This window comes from Venturia canescens, chromosome 10 (assembly GCF_019457755.1).
Source record: "Venturia canescens isolate UGA chromosome 10, ASM1945775v1, whole genome shotgun sequence".
In the NCBI taxonomy this organism is placed as follows: domain Eukaryota; kingdom Metazoa; phylum Arthropoda; class Insecta; order Hymenoptera; family Ichneumonidae; genus Venturia; species Venturia canescens.
In genome coordinates this window covers 7,648,080-7,666,083 of record NC_057430.1, presented here as the reverse complement: position 1 = coordinate 7,666,083, position 18,004 = coordinate 7,648,080, and the positions used below count along the sequence as shown (strand labels likewise).

Sequence of the window (18,004 nt, the reverse complement as noted above, 5' to 3'; positions counted from 1 at the left end):
GGTAATGCTTATTTGTTGATGAAAATTCCAAAATGCATCGGATTTTTCCACCTTCCATTTATAATTTCTTTTGGGGCATTAATATTTTTTTTTTTGGGAATGCAATATAAATACAGATTCAAAGTTATTCGAATTAAGTATAAATTGATGCGTCTAATGTAATTGAGTTGCAAAAATTGAGTGGAAATGATGTTTGGAATAATGGATCATAGCCCTACAGTAAGGGTAACCTCCTTTTCCGTTCTGCCGGTATCATAGGATGTTACCCTTACTGTAGAGCTATCCATTATTCCAAACATCATTTCCACTCAATTAATATTAGACGTTAATCTGAATTTATATTCCTCAGGAAAAAAAAATTAATGCCCCAAAAGAAATTATAAATGGAAGGTGGAGAAATGCGATGCATTTTGGAATTTTCACCAACAATTTCTTTCTGAGGCATTATCTAATGACACAATGAAACTTGGAACTTTTTTTGTTAATATAACGATTCACTCGACGGAAATTGCAGTTTCCTCTAAGAATAACCTCGTAATGTAGTATTATAAATTATTCAATTTTTTAATAAACTAAGAACACGATATTATACTAAATCACATGATTTCCGAAAAAGTTTCCACAGCGTTTTGTGACAAGGTCAATAGTTTCGCCGGAAAAGTGAAAAAATGTCGAAATTTTCTTCAAAGCCAATTTTGACATTGAATAACTTTTGTAGGTGTAAGTTTAGCGTAAAACGCCAAGAGACTTTTTTTATAGAGCGTTCAAATCCCTAAAAAAAACCATCTTGGGCGTTGTCGTACCCTCACCCGTTGCCGAGGAATAAAATTCAAAAACAGCTAGTAACGTCTTCCCTGTGTTATTTAAATGGACAATAGAAAATCGCGATGAGCGACCTCTAAAAAATTTTTTTAAGAGCTCAAATTTTGTCAGGCATCTTTTTTCACCTCACTGCAATAATTGAAACCCGGGCTTTGAAGAAATAAAAATAGTCGATTTTTTTGAATCACCTTATGGAAGTCAAGACACATTCAGTGATATCTCCGTTAAAAATGATGCTAAAAATATGAAATTTTTTGGGCAACATGAGCAAGGCTTGCTGAATAATGTCAATTTTTTCAGATTTATTAGGAGATTTGCTGAGATTATATTAATAATAACCTGTTTACCGTGCAGTATTTTGAGGCTAGGATCGTCATCGCGTCCGTGTTTTCGACTGAGCTTTCACCAGTTTTTCGTCTTTTTTTCCCCCAACTCTTCTTTAAAGTGTATGCACAGTGTATGCAACATATTGTCAAACTGTAAACTGGCCTAACTTTTGAAAGGTACATGTCATAACTTTTGGGTAAAAAAAATGACTGTACAGCCTCAACTTCCTTAAGTTAATCTATCACTTGCGTGGTGCTTGCGTGAGTGCGAGCGAGATAGCTGCAAAATGGTTACACGTTTTACTCGGACATTCTTGATTTTTTGAGAAAAATAAACGTTACACCTTGTTCTCTAATAAAATGAGAATAGCGTGTAACTCATATTTTCTTTCAAATATCAACCTACTCGGAATAAAACGTGCAGCAAAATTTTTACCGACTGAACGATAAATCACACGTTAAGGTAACTCCTGTACTGCATGCTAGTCAAATGAGTGCTAAATTTTCAAAACGATTTTAAACAAACCTACCGATTAAATGTATTCTTAGTGGATTTGTATTACAGCATATCTCATTAAAATGTAAAAATATAAAAAAGGATAGTTTTGTAAAACCATCAACTGATAAATGCAAATTTTCATGATGACACATTTTCACTGGTATTTTTCAAAGAGTTTCTGCATTTTTTGATCGATTTTATTGCAACAAGTCTCATTTTTTTCGTCAACTGGTCCTCTGTGAATCCACCGTGTAGTTGTTTTTTTAAACTTGATCGTTTCACTGTTTCAGCTAATTGTTCATTAAGTGAAAAACTTTTTCATTCATAATTTCTGAAGGAATGACTTTAAATAAGGAAAATCTACGTGGCGAATTCGTAGAGGATCAGCTGAGGAACAAAATGAGACTTGGTGCAATAAAATCGGTTAAAAAATACAGATGATTCTTTGAAAAATACCTGTGAAAATGTGTCATCATGGAAATTTGCATCTGTCAGTTGATAGTTTTGCAAAACTATCATTTAAAATATTTTTTCACGTTAATATAATATGCTTGCATACATATCTATTAACAATAAGTTTAATCGGTACGTCGAACTTGGTCTAAAAGCGTTTTGAAAATTTAGCACTCATTTGACTAGCATGCAGTACAGGAGTTATCTTAAGGTGCTCTGTCACTTGTTCAGTCGGTAAAAATTCTGCTGCACGTTTTATTCCGAGTAGGTTGATATTTGAAAGAAAATATGAGTTACACGCTATTCTCATTTTATTAGAGAACAAGGTGTAACCTTTATTTTTCTCAAAAAATCAAGGGTGTCCGAGTAAACCGTGCAACCATTTTGCAGTTATCTCTCTCGCATTCGCGCAAGTGATAGATCACCTTAAGGTAAAGGATCAGTTACCTAACCTCACCTCGAATTTTCGAAATGAAAATTCTCCGCTGTCGTTTGACTAATCAAAAAAAGGCTCTGTCAGCGGATGCGGAAAGATGGCAAAAATACGCTGACAGGTTTGATCAATAAAAAAAAGCCCTTGTCACCGTATTTTTGCCATCTGTCAGCGGACGCGGAAAGATGGCAAAAATACGCTGACAGGGGCTTTTTTTTATTGATCGAACCGTGTCGAACATATTCAATTTCGAAAATTGCAGCTATCTCTCTCGCACTCACGGTGGCGAGATAGCGATTGCTCCATCACCTTAAAATACGGCTTAGCCAGCACGATCTCATCCTAACTTGAATCCGATCGAGCTTTTGTAGGAGGAGCCTGATCGGAACGTTAGAACAACCTGTCCTTCTTCTGCCAGCGATTTGTGGCGAAAGCTTGAAGACGCTTGGACGAGTTTGGATCAAGCCATAATAAAAAATAAAAAAAATTAGATAAATAAATCTAAAATAATTAGAACGGGTTTATTATAAACCGACACAATTTTTTACCCTCTGGACATTTCCTCGAAACTCCCAAAGTTTTCGAAGTACGCCACAATTTCTGAAACTCCTCATTTTTAGTTAAAATTAAGATAACCGTGCGAAAAAAATCGTATGATATTTTTTAAAAAACAAAAATGAAGCTTTTTATATTCCCTACAAAGCTCTCATGGAGAAAAGTAGCTAAAAAAATTTCTACTACATTGGCAGTCGGTTTTTACGAAGGCCGCAAAAATTTGTCAAAAAAGAGCACTGTTCTAAAGCGCGTGGCAGCTAAAAAAAATCGTAAACAAATTAAAGAGACGGCAAATTGCAGCTTAATTTATCGCCTTCAAAATGACGTTTATGAAATTTCATTCCCTTTTTGAGCTATCGAACTTTTAGTGTCGGTAAAAATTTCTACCGGTGAACCCAAACTTTTGGACGGGAGTGTACATATAGTTATACTTTACTACGCTAGGCGCCACAGGCGCCACCGCTCATTTTGAGTTGGTCACGTGAGCTCGACCAAGTCGTCACACGATTGTACGTAAATACGGTAGGTGTTGATCCGGAGAAATGATATTTTATTTCAAATGAGACTAGCGACTAGCTAATGTTTATACAAAATCATATATTTACAGTTTTAAATCGCGACAAAAATAGCCGTTGAAAAATCAATCGTTCGTTCGCGCACCAGCAGTTCGATCATTCCGTGGAGTTATTCGAATCCAAAGTCCACCTTTGGCTCTTACAGTCAGTCGAAATTTGGGCTGAATTTGGTCTTTCCCAGGGACGGGTGCGAGCACGAATTTCCTCAAAAGCATGCTTATCATTGATTTTATCTCCAAGATTGCGAATTTGTTGCCTGCGGTAAAATCGAGTGAAAATGCGTGTTTCTCTTGAATCGATGATTCGTTAAGTGAGTTATTTACCTATACAATTGCGTGGGCCCGCGCTGAACGGGACGTAAGCATACGGATGACGATTTGCCGAGTTTTCGGGGTTGAAGCGTTCCGGCTTGAAGGCGTGAGGATCCGAAAAATGATGCGCCAATCTATGAGTGCTGTATGGCATGATTATTACTCCGCAACCGGCCGGCAAAACGTGTTTTCCTGTTGATAGAAATTTATGTTTTCGATCCAACATTTATATATCTTGTCATTTGAACAAAATTCAACAGCACACAAGAAATTTTGAACATTATTTTCTTTTTTTTTTGTTTCGTTGCATTCGAAAAAAAGTTCGGCTGGAAATTCTAATATCAAGGATTACGGTGCATTTATTGACTCATTTCAGCGAGGGTCCCACTGTTTTTGAAAATTTCTCGGCTTCGCTAAGTCGCTTTTTTTTAAGGGGTTTTGTTCATTGAATAAAAAAATGCTGCAATTTAAAATTTGCAAATTGTTTCCTCAAGATGGTAAAGATGCACGGTGCTCAAGATGCACGATGCTCAAAGCTTACTCTATGAGGTGCTACATTTTTACGAACTTTAATTTATCTCTTTGTTTAAATTCATAAAAAAAACTAAATGACGAGCCATCAGAAAAAATAGTTTGCAGCTTTCAATTTTCATCGTTTTTCTATTTACATTGAAATTAAATATATCCGACAACTTTGCTGGTAAGTATAAAGTACAGACTTATACACAATATCTTACAAAATTTCCAAAAATTCAAGTGGTTAGACGATTTTTTGAAAAACTCATATTTTCGTAAAATTCAAAAAATCATAAAATTTAAACCGTTCAACCGATATTCCCCAAATTCAATACCAACCTTCCTATTATGATAATCTATTTATAAAAAAAATTATTAATAAATCTTAAAATTTTTGAAAGTTAGAGCGTCGACACCCTTTTTATGAAAATTTCAAAACGTCGTAGGATTCGTATTTTTTTTCAAATTCTGACAAAATTATCAGAGAATTTGTATAAATTAGCATCTGTGCAAAACGGTAGCCCTGCATCTCAAACCGTTTCCGAGTTATAAGCGTTTTAATTTTACAGTGCCATTACACACATACACGCCCTCACGCACGCACGCGCGCACACATCCGGACATTTTTTCTACATATAATTTTTCGATTTTTTGGGACATATTGAGCACATTGACATTGAAAACTGGAAAAAAAAATTTTCATCATCACATAGCTTCCTCTATGAGGAAGCAAAAGGAGGATTTCATTGAAACGCAACGAAATGTTACGGAGAAAAAATACTCGCGAAATTTGACGACTTTTTGGGATGGTTTTCTTTTGACTTTCTTTAGTATCGCCTAAATCATCGTTGTATACATAAAAATATAAAGGTTTCAATGAAACTTTGCAAGCAACAGATCATTACATAGAGAATAAAGTTCCAGCAAAATTTTATAAATTTTAGATGGACGGTTGAAAAGTTATTAGTCGATCAATTGGCATGGCTTCACAGAATTTTTGCTAAACCCCGCGATTAAGACTTCAATAAGTAAATTTCTTATCCATGTAACGACACCTGAAATCGTTGAATGAAACTTTAGAATCGCTCCTTGAATTGAATGAGGTATGTGCTGAATTTCCAAAAGATTAAGAGAAACAATGACAGAAAAAAATATTCCACGTGGCATGTAAAAACGTTGATTGCGTGCTAAGAAAACGAAACGATCGTTTATGTTTTCCTTGGAGAAGATTTGAAATCTATATGCACACGAATGATCGTGTGTGTGTGTGTGTGTGTGCTTGCAGAATGTACGACACAAAAGGTTGAGTGCTGGGAATCATTTGGGGCAAAATTATTTAATAATAATTGCAAGGAATTCAAGTTCTCTGAAACCTACAAGCCAATTATTTTAGTCCCATTTCTACGCTTGGAAGCATGATTTTCATTGAAGGGTTTCAGTGTCCAAACGCTCGGCATAATCGTAATCAAAATCTTCAACGCGGAAGAGTGAAATCGTTTGAGTGATATTAATTGAACTGATTTTTGTGTAAATTATTATCGCCCAAATTTTTTATTGATTTTTGAATCTCGATTTTTCTTTATAATCGAAGCTTTTTTTTTCGAATGGAAATTATTTTTACATTTCGCTTCCTCATAGAGGAAGCTATGTGATGATGAAATTGTTTTTCCCAGTTTTCAATGTCAATATGCTCAAAATGTCGCAAAACATCGAAACATCATATCTAGAAAAAATATCACAGATGTTAATCTATACAAGCTCTTCATTCTCTGATAATTTTTTCGGAATTTGTAAAAAAATACGAATCCTACGACGTTTTGAAATTTTCATAAAAAAGGTGTTGACGCTCTAACTTTCGAAAATTTTAAGATTTATTAATAATTTTTTTTTTTATAAATAGACTATCATAATAGAAAGGTTGGTATTGAATTTGGGAAATATCGGTTGAGCGGTTTAAATTTTATGATTTTCGGAATTTTATGAAAATATGAGTTTTTCGAGAAATCGTCTAACCGCTTTAATTTTTGGTGACAGGTCAAAAGACCCTGAGACAAAATATCCCGTGCCAAAATATCCTAAGGAAAAATATCCTCGGGTCAAAATATCCTGGTATAAAATATCCTGAGACATAATAAATAATCCTCGGGTCAAAATAAATTGGTATAAAATATACTGGGACAAAATATCCAGGAGTCAAAATATCCTAATGACGTAATATTCTCGATTTGGAAATATCCTACACTTGTAACACCGAATTTCTTGGATATTGAACCCTCCGTGCGTGCGTGCGTGCGTGCGTGCGTGCGTGCGTGCGTGCGTGCGTGCGTGCGTGCGTGCGTGCGTGCGTGCGTGCGTGCGTGCGTGCGTGCGTGCGTGCGTGTGTGTGTGTGTGTGTGTGTGTGTGTGTGTGTGTGTGTTCTACTTCCCTGCGTGCCCGCAAATTATGGAGGGTATTGTGTCTCATGATACAATACCTTGATGTTCCGGGGATATTTTGACTCCCGGATATTGTGTCTTGGGATATTTCGTCCCGGGGATATTGTGTCTCAGGATATTTTGACCGGGATATTTTGACCCGGATATTTTGTCCTGGGACCTTTTGTCACGTAACCCTGTTTTTTCTGATGGTTTGTCATTCAGTTTTAGGAGCAGTATATAAGCCTAAAAAAGTAACAAATTGTTCTCTCAAGCTTTTATAACAATGCTGAAAGCTTACTCTATGAGGAAGCCAAAATGAAAAATATAGCATCTCCTAGAGTAAACTTTGAGCATCTAATTTTAATTTTCAGCATTTTTAATTTCGTTTATCTTTCAATATTCTCTGTCGGTGCCTGACGAAAAAAAAAACATTTTACTTGATCAGTGTTTTTGATAGGAATAAAATAAAACTTGATGGTAGTGGAATTTCTTCGATATTTTTGGTTCATGAAAATTGCCGTTGTTTTGAATGAATCTGTCATGGGCCTTTGACTCTGGGTTACAACTATACTGGGTCGCCCGGACCCAGGCCAAAATCATTATTATCGGCCGAGGAAATAATGTGAAGAATAACTCATTTTTCAAATGATTAAGGTAGTTCTGCATGTAGCTGGTGCTGCCGGCTACACGGTTTTGTCAAAGCTTGTACACTCTGCCTGTCCTACACAATCAAGTCTCTTGCACGAATAAGTTCTCTTCACATATAGAAAGTGGCGCTGTAATCGCGGCAACAAAACGCCATCATTCTCCGATATTACCATAGCCAACAGCGACGAGCGTCAAAATGTCAGTGTTTCCCGAAATCTTATTTATTCGTTGCGAAAGAATTTAAAAAGTGTTCAAATGGCAATTCAATCGATAAAAGTAGTCAAACATTTGAGAAAAAAGCTTTCGTGTTGTTTTGTATTGCACTCATCAGTTTGCTGCACCGTATACGTCGTCACAGCTGATCGCGTACGCCCGTTCAGCGTCTCGTAAAATTAACACAGTTCATCAGTCGATATCTCCGAAACTAGATGGTCAAAAATTCCCATTATTTGGAATATTAATCCCACAATAGTACTGAATACACGACTGGTTTTACTTTAAAGTCGTAAGATCCGTTTAGCGTTGGTAATAAAAAATGTAAACAAAGTGCTATCCAGTGACGTGTTAGGTAAAGGCATTGCGTACAAAATGACTTATTTTTAATGGCGAATATCTCGAAAACTAAATGGTGAATCGATTTGAAATTCGAACAGTCATTCCATGAAGGCTATTATTACACGATATTTAAATTCCAGCCGGTTCTTAAGGAAGTTGAGGCTGTACAGTCATTTTTTTTATCCAAAAGTTATGACCTGTACCTTTCAAAAGTTAGGCCAGTTTACAGTTCGGCAATGTTGCATACACTTTAAAGAAAAGTTGGGGGAAAAAAGACGAAAAACTGGTGAAAGCTCAGTCGAAAACACGAACGGTGACGATCCTAGCCTCAAAAAACTGCACGGGAAACAGATTATTATTAATATAATCTCAGCAAATCTCCTAATAAATCTGAAAAAAATTGACATTATTCAGCAAGCCTCGTTCATGTTGCCCAAAAAATTTCATATTTTTAGCATCATTTTTAACGGAGATATCACTGAATGTGTCTTGACTTTCATAAGATTACATGTTATTTGGCTCAAATTGTTATTGATTTTTCTCAGCAACAACGCTCTTAAATTGTCTGAAAATTTAACTGATTTTTTTACACTTCACTTTATAAGATGCACTCGGTTTAAAAGCGATGACATCATTTTCATTCTAATGCCTCAACTTCCTTAAGATTTCAACAAAAGTTCAGAACTACCTTTAAGGAGGATGGCTACGTTCGTCAAAATGATAAGAAATTGATCAAATTTGGTGATAATGTTCTTCAACATCAAGTGCGAAGACACAATTTTTTTCAAAATTTTCTTCTGCTTAGTTATCGAGTAATTACGCATTAAAGCAGATTTCTTATGCCCGGAATGTATACCTATATATATGGAAATGCAATGCTTATACACGTGAACTCTAGTGATTAATTACTCGATAACTGTACAGAAGAAAAATCTTAAAAAATTTGTATTGTCAAATTTGGCACTAAAGAATATGTTCACTAAATTTTATTAAATTCTTATCATTTTGAAATTTTTAATGTATTTAACATGGTTTAGCATGGCAACATTGTATCGTTGCTAGCCACCCTCCTTAAGTCTTTAATGAGACTTCATTTCAAAACTTTTAACTCCGAGGAGTTCTTTTCGATAGCTCCGAAAGCGCCTACTTCAGGCGCCTTATGGAACTATCAAAAAAGCACTTCGGATGCGAAAAATTTGATCTTGGAAATGGTAAAAAGTTCGACTTTAGTTCCTTTTGGTACACAATGTACTATTTATAAATTTGAAATGGCCCTACGATCACTCGAAAGAAAGATTGTGAATGACATATATTGTTTAAATAAATTTGTTTTTTTTTTTTTTTTTTTTTTTTTAATACCGATCGTGAGGTCCTCGCCGAGGGTTCTCGCGAAGAGAGGAACGCTTGGATACAATCTGAGAGTCTCTTTGATGCACCAATCCAAATATTTCATCTCTCGAAAATCTTCGATTTTGGGGGAGGAAGATTCGTCGGGAAGTTTGCCAAAAATGTGGTCAATCTCGTTGACACATTTGTCGAGCCACACTGAATTATTGGCGAGTAGAAAGAGCGTTATGGCGGTGGCAGTGCCAACGGAATCTTGTCCGGCGAGCATGAAAGTGCAGCACTCGTTGACTATTTCTTCGTCCGTTAAGCAGCCGCTCGCTTCGCTCTTTTCCATCATGAAATCCATCAGAGTATCTTCACCAAATTTTCCTCCGCCCCGCCCCATTTTCTCACGCTTTTCCATCACTATTTTTCTACAGGCGTTCGCCAAATCGTTTCGATGCTTTTCCTCGTTTTTCCCGCTCCTCGTAAATCTGTAAATCCAATCTATCAATAGCCATGGCTTCATCAAACGATATGGAACCAAAACTTTGCCCCTGGATAAACAAAAATAAATAAATATTTTCTGTCATTTCGTCGAACGACTAAAATATTAACTTCCATCGATCTAATGTTTTTTTCAATACTTCCTGAACGGCAATTCTTCTGTGTTCGTTATTCCATTCTCCTTGCCAATCCTCACACCCAAAACGGTCTCTGAAAATGCGTTGTAAAATTCTTTCATAAATCAGGAGGAAAAAAGCATCGATTCATCGCGAACCTTTATCAAATTATTAGAACCACCTCTTCAATTTCCTAACATTATTTTTCTTTAAAAAAATGAATCACAAATTGTTCGTTATGTGTTTTATGCTTCAGGTCGAAAATTGAGGAATTTTCCTTTTCATTTTATTCAATTTTTAATATTTTTCCAAAGATGATAAAAAATGGGATTCTTTAAAAAAAATTTCCTTTCTTTCTTTATACTTTCACACTTTTTTCAGCACATTTGAGAGCAAGTAGTAGACAAAGCAACTGAAAATTGAAACTTCCGAAAAGTACAATATTTCCTTACACAGCTCGTTTTTGCCCGAATTTCCTCTACCAAAAAATCTCAACGAGCTGTTGGTAAATAAAATTACAACAATGGATAAAAATGATTGATGTTTTCTCGGTAGAATTTTAATGCCAGCACGGTTTGAAAAAAAATAAAAATCTGATTTTTGAAACTCGAAGCACTTTGACGCAGCTCACCATTGAGTATTTCGTAGACAGAATCGTTGACAAAAGACGTAACATTGATATCGCGTTGACCAAGAGGTGAAATTTTGTTCGCCAAACGCTCCGAACAGCGGGTGAAACTTTCGACGAATTTTTCAAGATTCTGCCGATGAAAAGCTGGCTGTAGAATCTTACGGTGCTTCGTCCACGTCTCGACGTTGCTCGTGATCAGCCCTTTGCCGAGGAAGTTGTCGAGCATTTTGTAGAACATTATTTTACCGGTATTTTTGCTGTTCCCGAGGACTTGCTGTATATCTTTTGGCTCGAGAAGCACAACGCACGGTAAAAGGGTCAACCAAATTCGGAATACCGGCCCGTATAACTCGTAAGCGTCGTGAGACATTTTCCGAAGAACTGGACCAAATAGAGAAGCAATAAATTAGTCAATAGTCGCTTTAGTCCTTAAAAAACGTTGATGGAGCCGTTTTCGCATTTCACAATGGTGTGCCAATAAAGTAATTGAACAGTTACTTTGAATAGAATTATAAATTTAACGAAAGATTTGTCATAAATTTGTAAAAAAAAAAAAAACCTTTGGATAAAATTAATCAGTTTTTATCTTTCTCAATGAATTCAACGAATGGTGATGAGCTGGAAAATATTCGCACCATCTTCATCGTAGACGAATGCTGCGTTGCCCAAAATTGGAATGGCTGGCGGGCCATCGAGGGAAAGAATGAAGCGCAGAATTTTCAGACGGTCTCGCAAATTGTACAGAAGATAAATTCCGAAAATACTGATAACGAGTAAAAAAATCCACTGCAAATAGAAGCAAACAGAGTAAATAAAAGAAAAGTTCAAAATTGTGTTTTCCTTGAACGGAAATTGCAGAAAAATGTTCTGCTTCCTTTGTAAAGGAGAGGGAAAAAAATGTATTTTTCGTGATACACAAAAGAGATCCTCGAGTCCCGTGATTGTTTCCGCATCGTCGATATTGAAATGTCCTCGAGCAGCTTCAAAATTGAATTAGAACAATTTATCAAGAGCGCGTTAAGTGAACGAAGCGATAATCGAGGAACCGCGTTACGCGTGTCAAACGCGAGAGAGGAAAAGCCCTTAAGCCAAGGTCATCGAGTCTTTCAGCCGATCTTGCGAGCAGAGCGACCAGCATGATCGATTTTCATCAATACCAAACCGCGAGGTGACGAATAACGAGTGGTTTTCACGTTTGTGGCTTTTAAAGTGAATACAAATGTCTCGAGACTTATTCCGTCGCGTCAACTTTTACGAATTTTCTCATGCTGCACATTGAATACGAGAAATAAAAAAATAATTAAGTGTCCCAGTTAACTTATTGGTTGTGCAATGAGTTGTATTCCATTCGTACGTAATGAAAAATAGTTACACCTTGCGTCTAAAGATTGTAGCAATAAAGATACGAGATTCATTGTAAATCATGAAATTAAGGTAGTTCATGCACCAAACGATTTTCTCAAGAAGGTCTTGAAATTTACACAGAGCTTCAATGGGTTCTCGACTGACCGTGTTTAAGGAGTTTCGGTACAAGCGATACGATGTTGCCATGCTAATCCATGCTAAAAAAATTTAAAAATTCAAAAATTTCAGAATTTTATAAAATTTGGTGAACATATTCTTTGGTGCCAAATTTGACAACACAAATTTTTTAAGATTTTTCTTCTACACGGTTATCGAGTAATTGATCACTAAAGTTCACGGGTATAAGCATAGCGTTTCCATATATATAGGTATACATTCCGGGCATAAGAAATCTGCTTTAATGCGTAATTACTCGATAACTAAGTAGAAGAAAATTTTGAAAAAATTTGTGTTTTCATACTTGATGTTAAAGAACATTATCACCAAATTTCATCAATTTCTTAATGTTTAGACTTCTGTACCGAAACTCCTTAAATATGAAGAAAAATACAGAGGGTTTTAAGGAGTTTCGGTACAGGCGATACAATGTTGCCATGCTAAAAACATAAAAAATTTCAAAAAGTTCAGAATTTTATAAAATTTGGTGAACATATTCTTTAGTGCCAAATTTGGCAATACAAATTTTTTAAGATTTTTCTTCTACACAATTATCGAGTAATTGATCACTAAAGTTGACGTGTATAAGCATAGCGTTTCCACATATATAGGTATACATTCCGGGCATAAGAAATCTGCTTTAATGCGTAATTACTCGATAACTAAGTAGAAGAAAATTTTGAAAGAATTTTTGTTTTTGCACTTGATGTTGAACAACATTATCACCAAATTTGATCAATTTCTTAATATTTAGACTTTTGTACCGAAACTCCTTAAGGACCATGCGTTAAAAATCGTTTATCTTTCCATATTACGAATGAGCGCTTCTTACGAATTTATGAAAAAGCACACAATCAAAATTGAGTATATATAATTTGGAAAAAATTCGAAATTGTAATAAAATTTATTACTTTAAGAGTATGGATCAGTCGACTAACCTCACTTGGAATTTTCGAAATCGAAATTCTTCGACACAGTTTGATCGATTTAAAAAAGGCTCTGTCAGCCTACGCAGAACGATGGCAAAAATCGACTGACAGAGCCTTTTTTTAATCGGTCAAACTGTGTCAAAGAATTTCGATTTCGAAATTTGCTTCTATCTCTCTCGGACTCATGCTTGCGATATACCGACTGATCCATCCTCTTGAAGATTGGACGAAATTGGTAATGAGCACTTGTATTTCGGCATTTTGTTTCTTCTCAACTTGGGCCATTCCTGTCACAGCCTCTTTATTAACACTTTTTCCTTGATCCATTTCCCTTTGCGCTCTCTAATGCGATTTTTGACATAAAAAATTACAGTATTTTCGCCAGGGACGAATGAAATTTCGGGTTCAGTAAATGACGGATCTCTGATTAAGGAGGGTGGATCACGAAATCAAAATAATCAGAATTTGATCAAATTTGGTGATGACATTCTTTGGCATCAAGTATACAAATACAATTTTTTTTCAAATTTTGTTTACCACATGGTTATCGAATAATTGAGCGTTAAATCGAAGTTCTTATGCACGAGATGTATGCACGAGAAGCTATATGGTAAAAAAATCTAAAAAAATTTCTATTGCCTTATATATTTTTGAAGAATACATTTACCAAATTTTATGAAATTCTTATAATTTTGAAATTCTTCATATTTTTAACATGGTTTAGCATGCCAACGTAGTATCGTCGCGATCCACCCTCCTTAATAAATGACTCGTAGTATCACTAGCCAAAAAAGATAAGTTGAAAAAAATTACTTACAATTTCGAATTAATAACTCTGTCATCAACTTAAAGCGATTATATTTTTAATCGATCCAATTTAGACACCTTTAAAATACGATATTTCGGGCATGATCTACCTTAATACGCTTTTCGGATGTTTCACGTGACGTTTTTCATCGAAGAGATTCAATTCACGAACGCATATATTGACTCGAGACACCGGAGAGTCGAGTATATAGTTTGAAATTTTGGTATTTGCATAATGAAAAATGACAGCGAACAATCTCTTTATAAAATATGACATTGCAATAATTTATCTCGTAGTTGAAGGTGTGTAGTCTCGGGCGGAATCTGGGTAACGCAGTGCGAGTTGTTACGAAGTGTTCCCTTCCCGTGGCAATGAAATTTTAATAGAATAAGTTATCAGGCATGCTGGAATTGAGCCTACTAACACGTGGAAAGTCAGGCGACTTCGTTGGTGGATGAAAAACAGTAAAATTCCGAACGAATTGGAAAATATAAAAAAGAGTTAAAAACAATGAATGGAAAATTAGAGCCCGCGTGACAAGGAGATAAATTTGGCACGAATGAATGGTTAAAAAAAAAAAAAAAAAAAAAGTAAAAAAATGGATAAATTATATGAGACGAGTACAGTAAAATAGGAAATACGATGGAAGAAAAAACGAAACTCACGATTTGGATACTTTTAAGCATGTCAGGATAGTTTCAGAATCGATTGATCAAATTCTCGATACAGTGTCGAAGATCAAAGTAACAGAAGTGTGCGTGAATAAAAACGAGAACTAAATTGGCGCGCTCGTCTCCGGAAAGTGCGTATTTTCTCAAATAAGCTCTCAATAAAGAGAAGAGATTCGTATTTCCACTTGCTTTTATATACGATTTTCTCGAAGGCATAGCAAAAAAGGAGGCGCGATCGGGGGAAAAGGAGAAAAAAAGAAGAAAATCGAAGGAGAGAGAGAGAAAAGAGTGGAACGGGAGAGCGAGAAAAGAATATGAAAAATTCTCCCTCCACGAGGATCCCCGCACCTCGTGGAACATCGTTTGACACTTTGGTGTTCCACGTAAATGGGACTCGTTCTCTTGACTCGAACTCGGCGTTCTCGTGATCGGATCCACTTGTCCGGCATGAGCCTTTTTGTGTACTTTACTTCTCGAGGTTCACTCAGAATCTGCAATCATTGCATCACTATATATCGAACGCATATTTTTATTTCTTTACCACGATGACATGGAAAAAGAGGATGACGTTACCGGAATTTTTATCACTATTTTTTCCCTTTCGTACCGACTACCTTTTTCTTTGTTTTTTTTTTTTTTATTTTATTCTTCTTCCCGATATATTATTATTCATTTTAGCACATAAATAAGTTGCAGAAGCTCGAGACGCTCGCTCTCCGAGGAGAGAACGTTGGATACTAAAATCTTTCGCGCCTCCTCAGGACACTATAAATATAGTCCACGTCTATATACATTCGCCTTAGCTGTATATAAATAAATACAACACACATTAAATAGCTCGCTTATCCATGTATTTTCAAATGCATATATTTGTGTCTGCAGGTGAAAAATCCATTTGTATAATCGATCCCCGATTAAATGGTCGTTCACACACCGATCACGTTCCCAGCAGCACCCGTACCAACGACTCCCAACTCAAAAGAGAAAAGCCTCGTTTCTTCCTGCTGGGGGCTGCGAGACTTCGTCCTCTGTCTACATAATTATCAACATCATTACAAATAATGATCCTTTTATTCCGCAACAAGATTCTACGATGGTTCGGATGATTTGTATCCTTGTCCCAAGCGATTATCACCAGAATAATCATTACGCACAAGCTCATTTCCCAGTGCAAGAAAATCAGTCACGGATTCGCTCAAATTTACGCTTCTCATGCGGTTCGTCATTTTTCATTCGAGCCATTATTTCCGGACTTCTCTTTGTGACAGAGAATACGCTGCCGCGGAGAAAAGTATCGAAAATCAGTTTTCTATTCGTTTATACTAAATTGTCAATGCAGTAATTCCTTGTTGTACGTTGTTCTGTAGAAAAATCTTGGACACCTATTTTCTACGTGCTGGTTCGACCTGAAATATCGTGTGCCAGTTATAGATATGATAATTCCAATTTCGAGTGGTAGCAAAGAGCTTTTTCAGTGCAATTTGAGTGGTTTTTTGCAAAAAAAAAAAAAAAAAAAATTGGAAAAAAATTAAAAAAAAAATTGAAAAAATTGAAAAAAAATTTTTAAATCATTACGCTGACGAGTGGGTCCAGAGAACAGTTTTTGACAGTACGTCAGTAGCAGTTGCAAATCATTCAACTGATTGGAGAGATGTGAATGAGGAAAATCCGAAACGTCACACTTGGAATTCAAACACGTTCTTTCTGGGGACAAACCGGGGTAGATACTTAAGGATATGTTGCTCTTTTTAGGAAGTTGAGAAGTTTTGTCAGTTTCTTACCCTCAAAAACCAAGGAATGGCTGGTAATTTTTTGGAATTAAGGAAGTTGGGTACAAAAGTCTAAATAATTAGAAATTGATCAAATTTGGTGATAATGTTGTTCAACATCAAGTGCGAAAATACAATTTTTTTCAAAATTTTCTTCTGCTTAATAGTTATCGAGTAATTATGCATTAATGCAGATTTCTTATGCACGGAATGTATACTTATAATGGAAACGCGATGCTTGTACACGTGGACTCTAGTGATTAATTACTCGATAACTGTACAGAAGAAAAATCTTAAAAAAATTGTATTGTCAAATTTGGTACTAAAGAATATGCTCATCAAATTTTATTAAATTTTTATCATTTTGAAATTTTTAATGTATTTAACATGGTTTAACATGGCAACATTGAATCGTCGCTATCCACCCTCCTTAAGAAAAAAAAATTTTTTTTGGGGCAAAAATTTCTTGAAAATTTGCACATTTTTTTACTGCAATTTCAATCCAATGCTAATTTGCTTGACTGCTTCCTTTAAGAAAATCACCAAGCACACGGTACGTTCTACGAAAGTATGGAGAAAGAAATTTTTACAAAAACTGAAAACGAGTAAAAAAAATAATGACAAAAAGATTTTTTAAAAGAATATAGTAAGGTGATGCAAAAAAATTGATGTTTTTTCTCTCGACGCTCCAACGGAAATCGTTGGTACATCAAAAAAAAGTAATTTTCCGAATATTTGAGATTTTTTAAAAATTATTCAGACAATGCTCAAGCCACTTTTCGATATTCCCCTGTTTTTTTTTCTCAAAAATCGCGAAGCAAAAGCTTTTTTTTCGCTCTCATAGTAGAAAGTGTGAGTGCTCCGTAGAATCACAAATCTAATGAAATTTTGTTACTCTCAAAAAAATTTGACGGCTCCTTTGCATAAATTTTTTCTTTTTTTCCTGTCTATTTAGCTATAAATTATGAGATTAAAAAACGTGTGACTAAAAATGACAATTTTTGTCGTCTTTCCAAAAGAAGGGGTGAATGTACTTCATAAAAACATAGTTTTTCAAAATTACATGTTGTAATAAATATTTTTGCGTTTTCTCAAGCGATTGATTTCACTTTTCCTGTATTTTTCTTAAATATATATTTTTTTATGCACGAAAATTTGCTAGGGCATCGTACAAAAATGACATGCCGAATAAAGCTGTGTTTTGCCGAATTGGAATTCTTTATTTCGAAGTCTGATATTTTACCGTAGCAGAAAACGTTAAAATTTGGGAATTTTCTAGTTTCTTCATGCGTTATAAAAATAGGTGAATAATATTTTGACCGCATTCTGTTGGAGAAAAATAGAAACTAATGAATGCAAAATCGAAAATATTTTTTATCAAACTTTCAAAATTGGTCTCGTCATTTTTGAGGATATAAAACAAAATTAAATTACCAAGATCGAAATTGGTCTATTGTACAAGAATTTGGGTTCGACTAAATTTTGGAAAACTGTTTTTGCAAAATACTTTTGCTCCTTCTTTTGGAAGGACGACAAAAATTGCCATTTGTAGCCACGCGTTTTTCAATCCCATAATTTAAAGCTAAATATAGAGAAAAAAAAATAAATTATGCGA

At 35.2% G+C, this 18,004-nt stretch overlaps 1 protein-coding gene across 2 annotated transcripts; it reads right to left on the bottom strand.

Annotated features, from left to right (window-relative positions):
• Positions 1–3,621: 3,621 nt before the first annotated feature.
• On the bottom strand, positions 3,622–15,338 carry Cyp4aa1 (Probable cytochrome P450 4aa1). Of its 2 annotated transcripts, XM_043431105.1 has the most exons (8): positions 15,194–15,338; positions 14,969–15,111; positions 11,327–11,477; positions 10,692–11,072; positions 10,085–10,154; positions 9,471–9,994; positions 3,987–4,166; positions 3,622–3,919 (listed from the first exon to the last, which is right to left on the bottom strand). In XM_043431105.1, the coding sequence occupies exons 2-8, from the start codon at positions 14,978–14,980 to the stop codon at positions 3,729–3,731; spliced, it is 1,509 nt and encodes a 502-aa protein (XP_043287040.1). In that variant the 5' UTR covers positions 14,981–15,111; positions 15,194–15,338; the 3' UTR covers positions 3,622–3,728. The 2 variants fall into 2 exon arrangements, with proteins under 2 accessions (XP_043287040.1, XP_043287039.1); XM_043431104.1 differs by lacking the exons at positions 14,969–15,111; positions 15,194–15,338 and adding an exon at positions 14,615–14,862.
• Between the last annotated feature and the right edge of the window lie 2,666 nt (positions 15,339–18,004).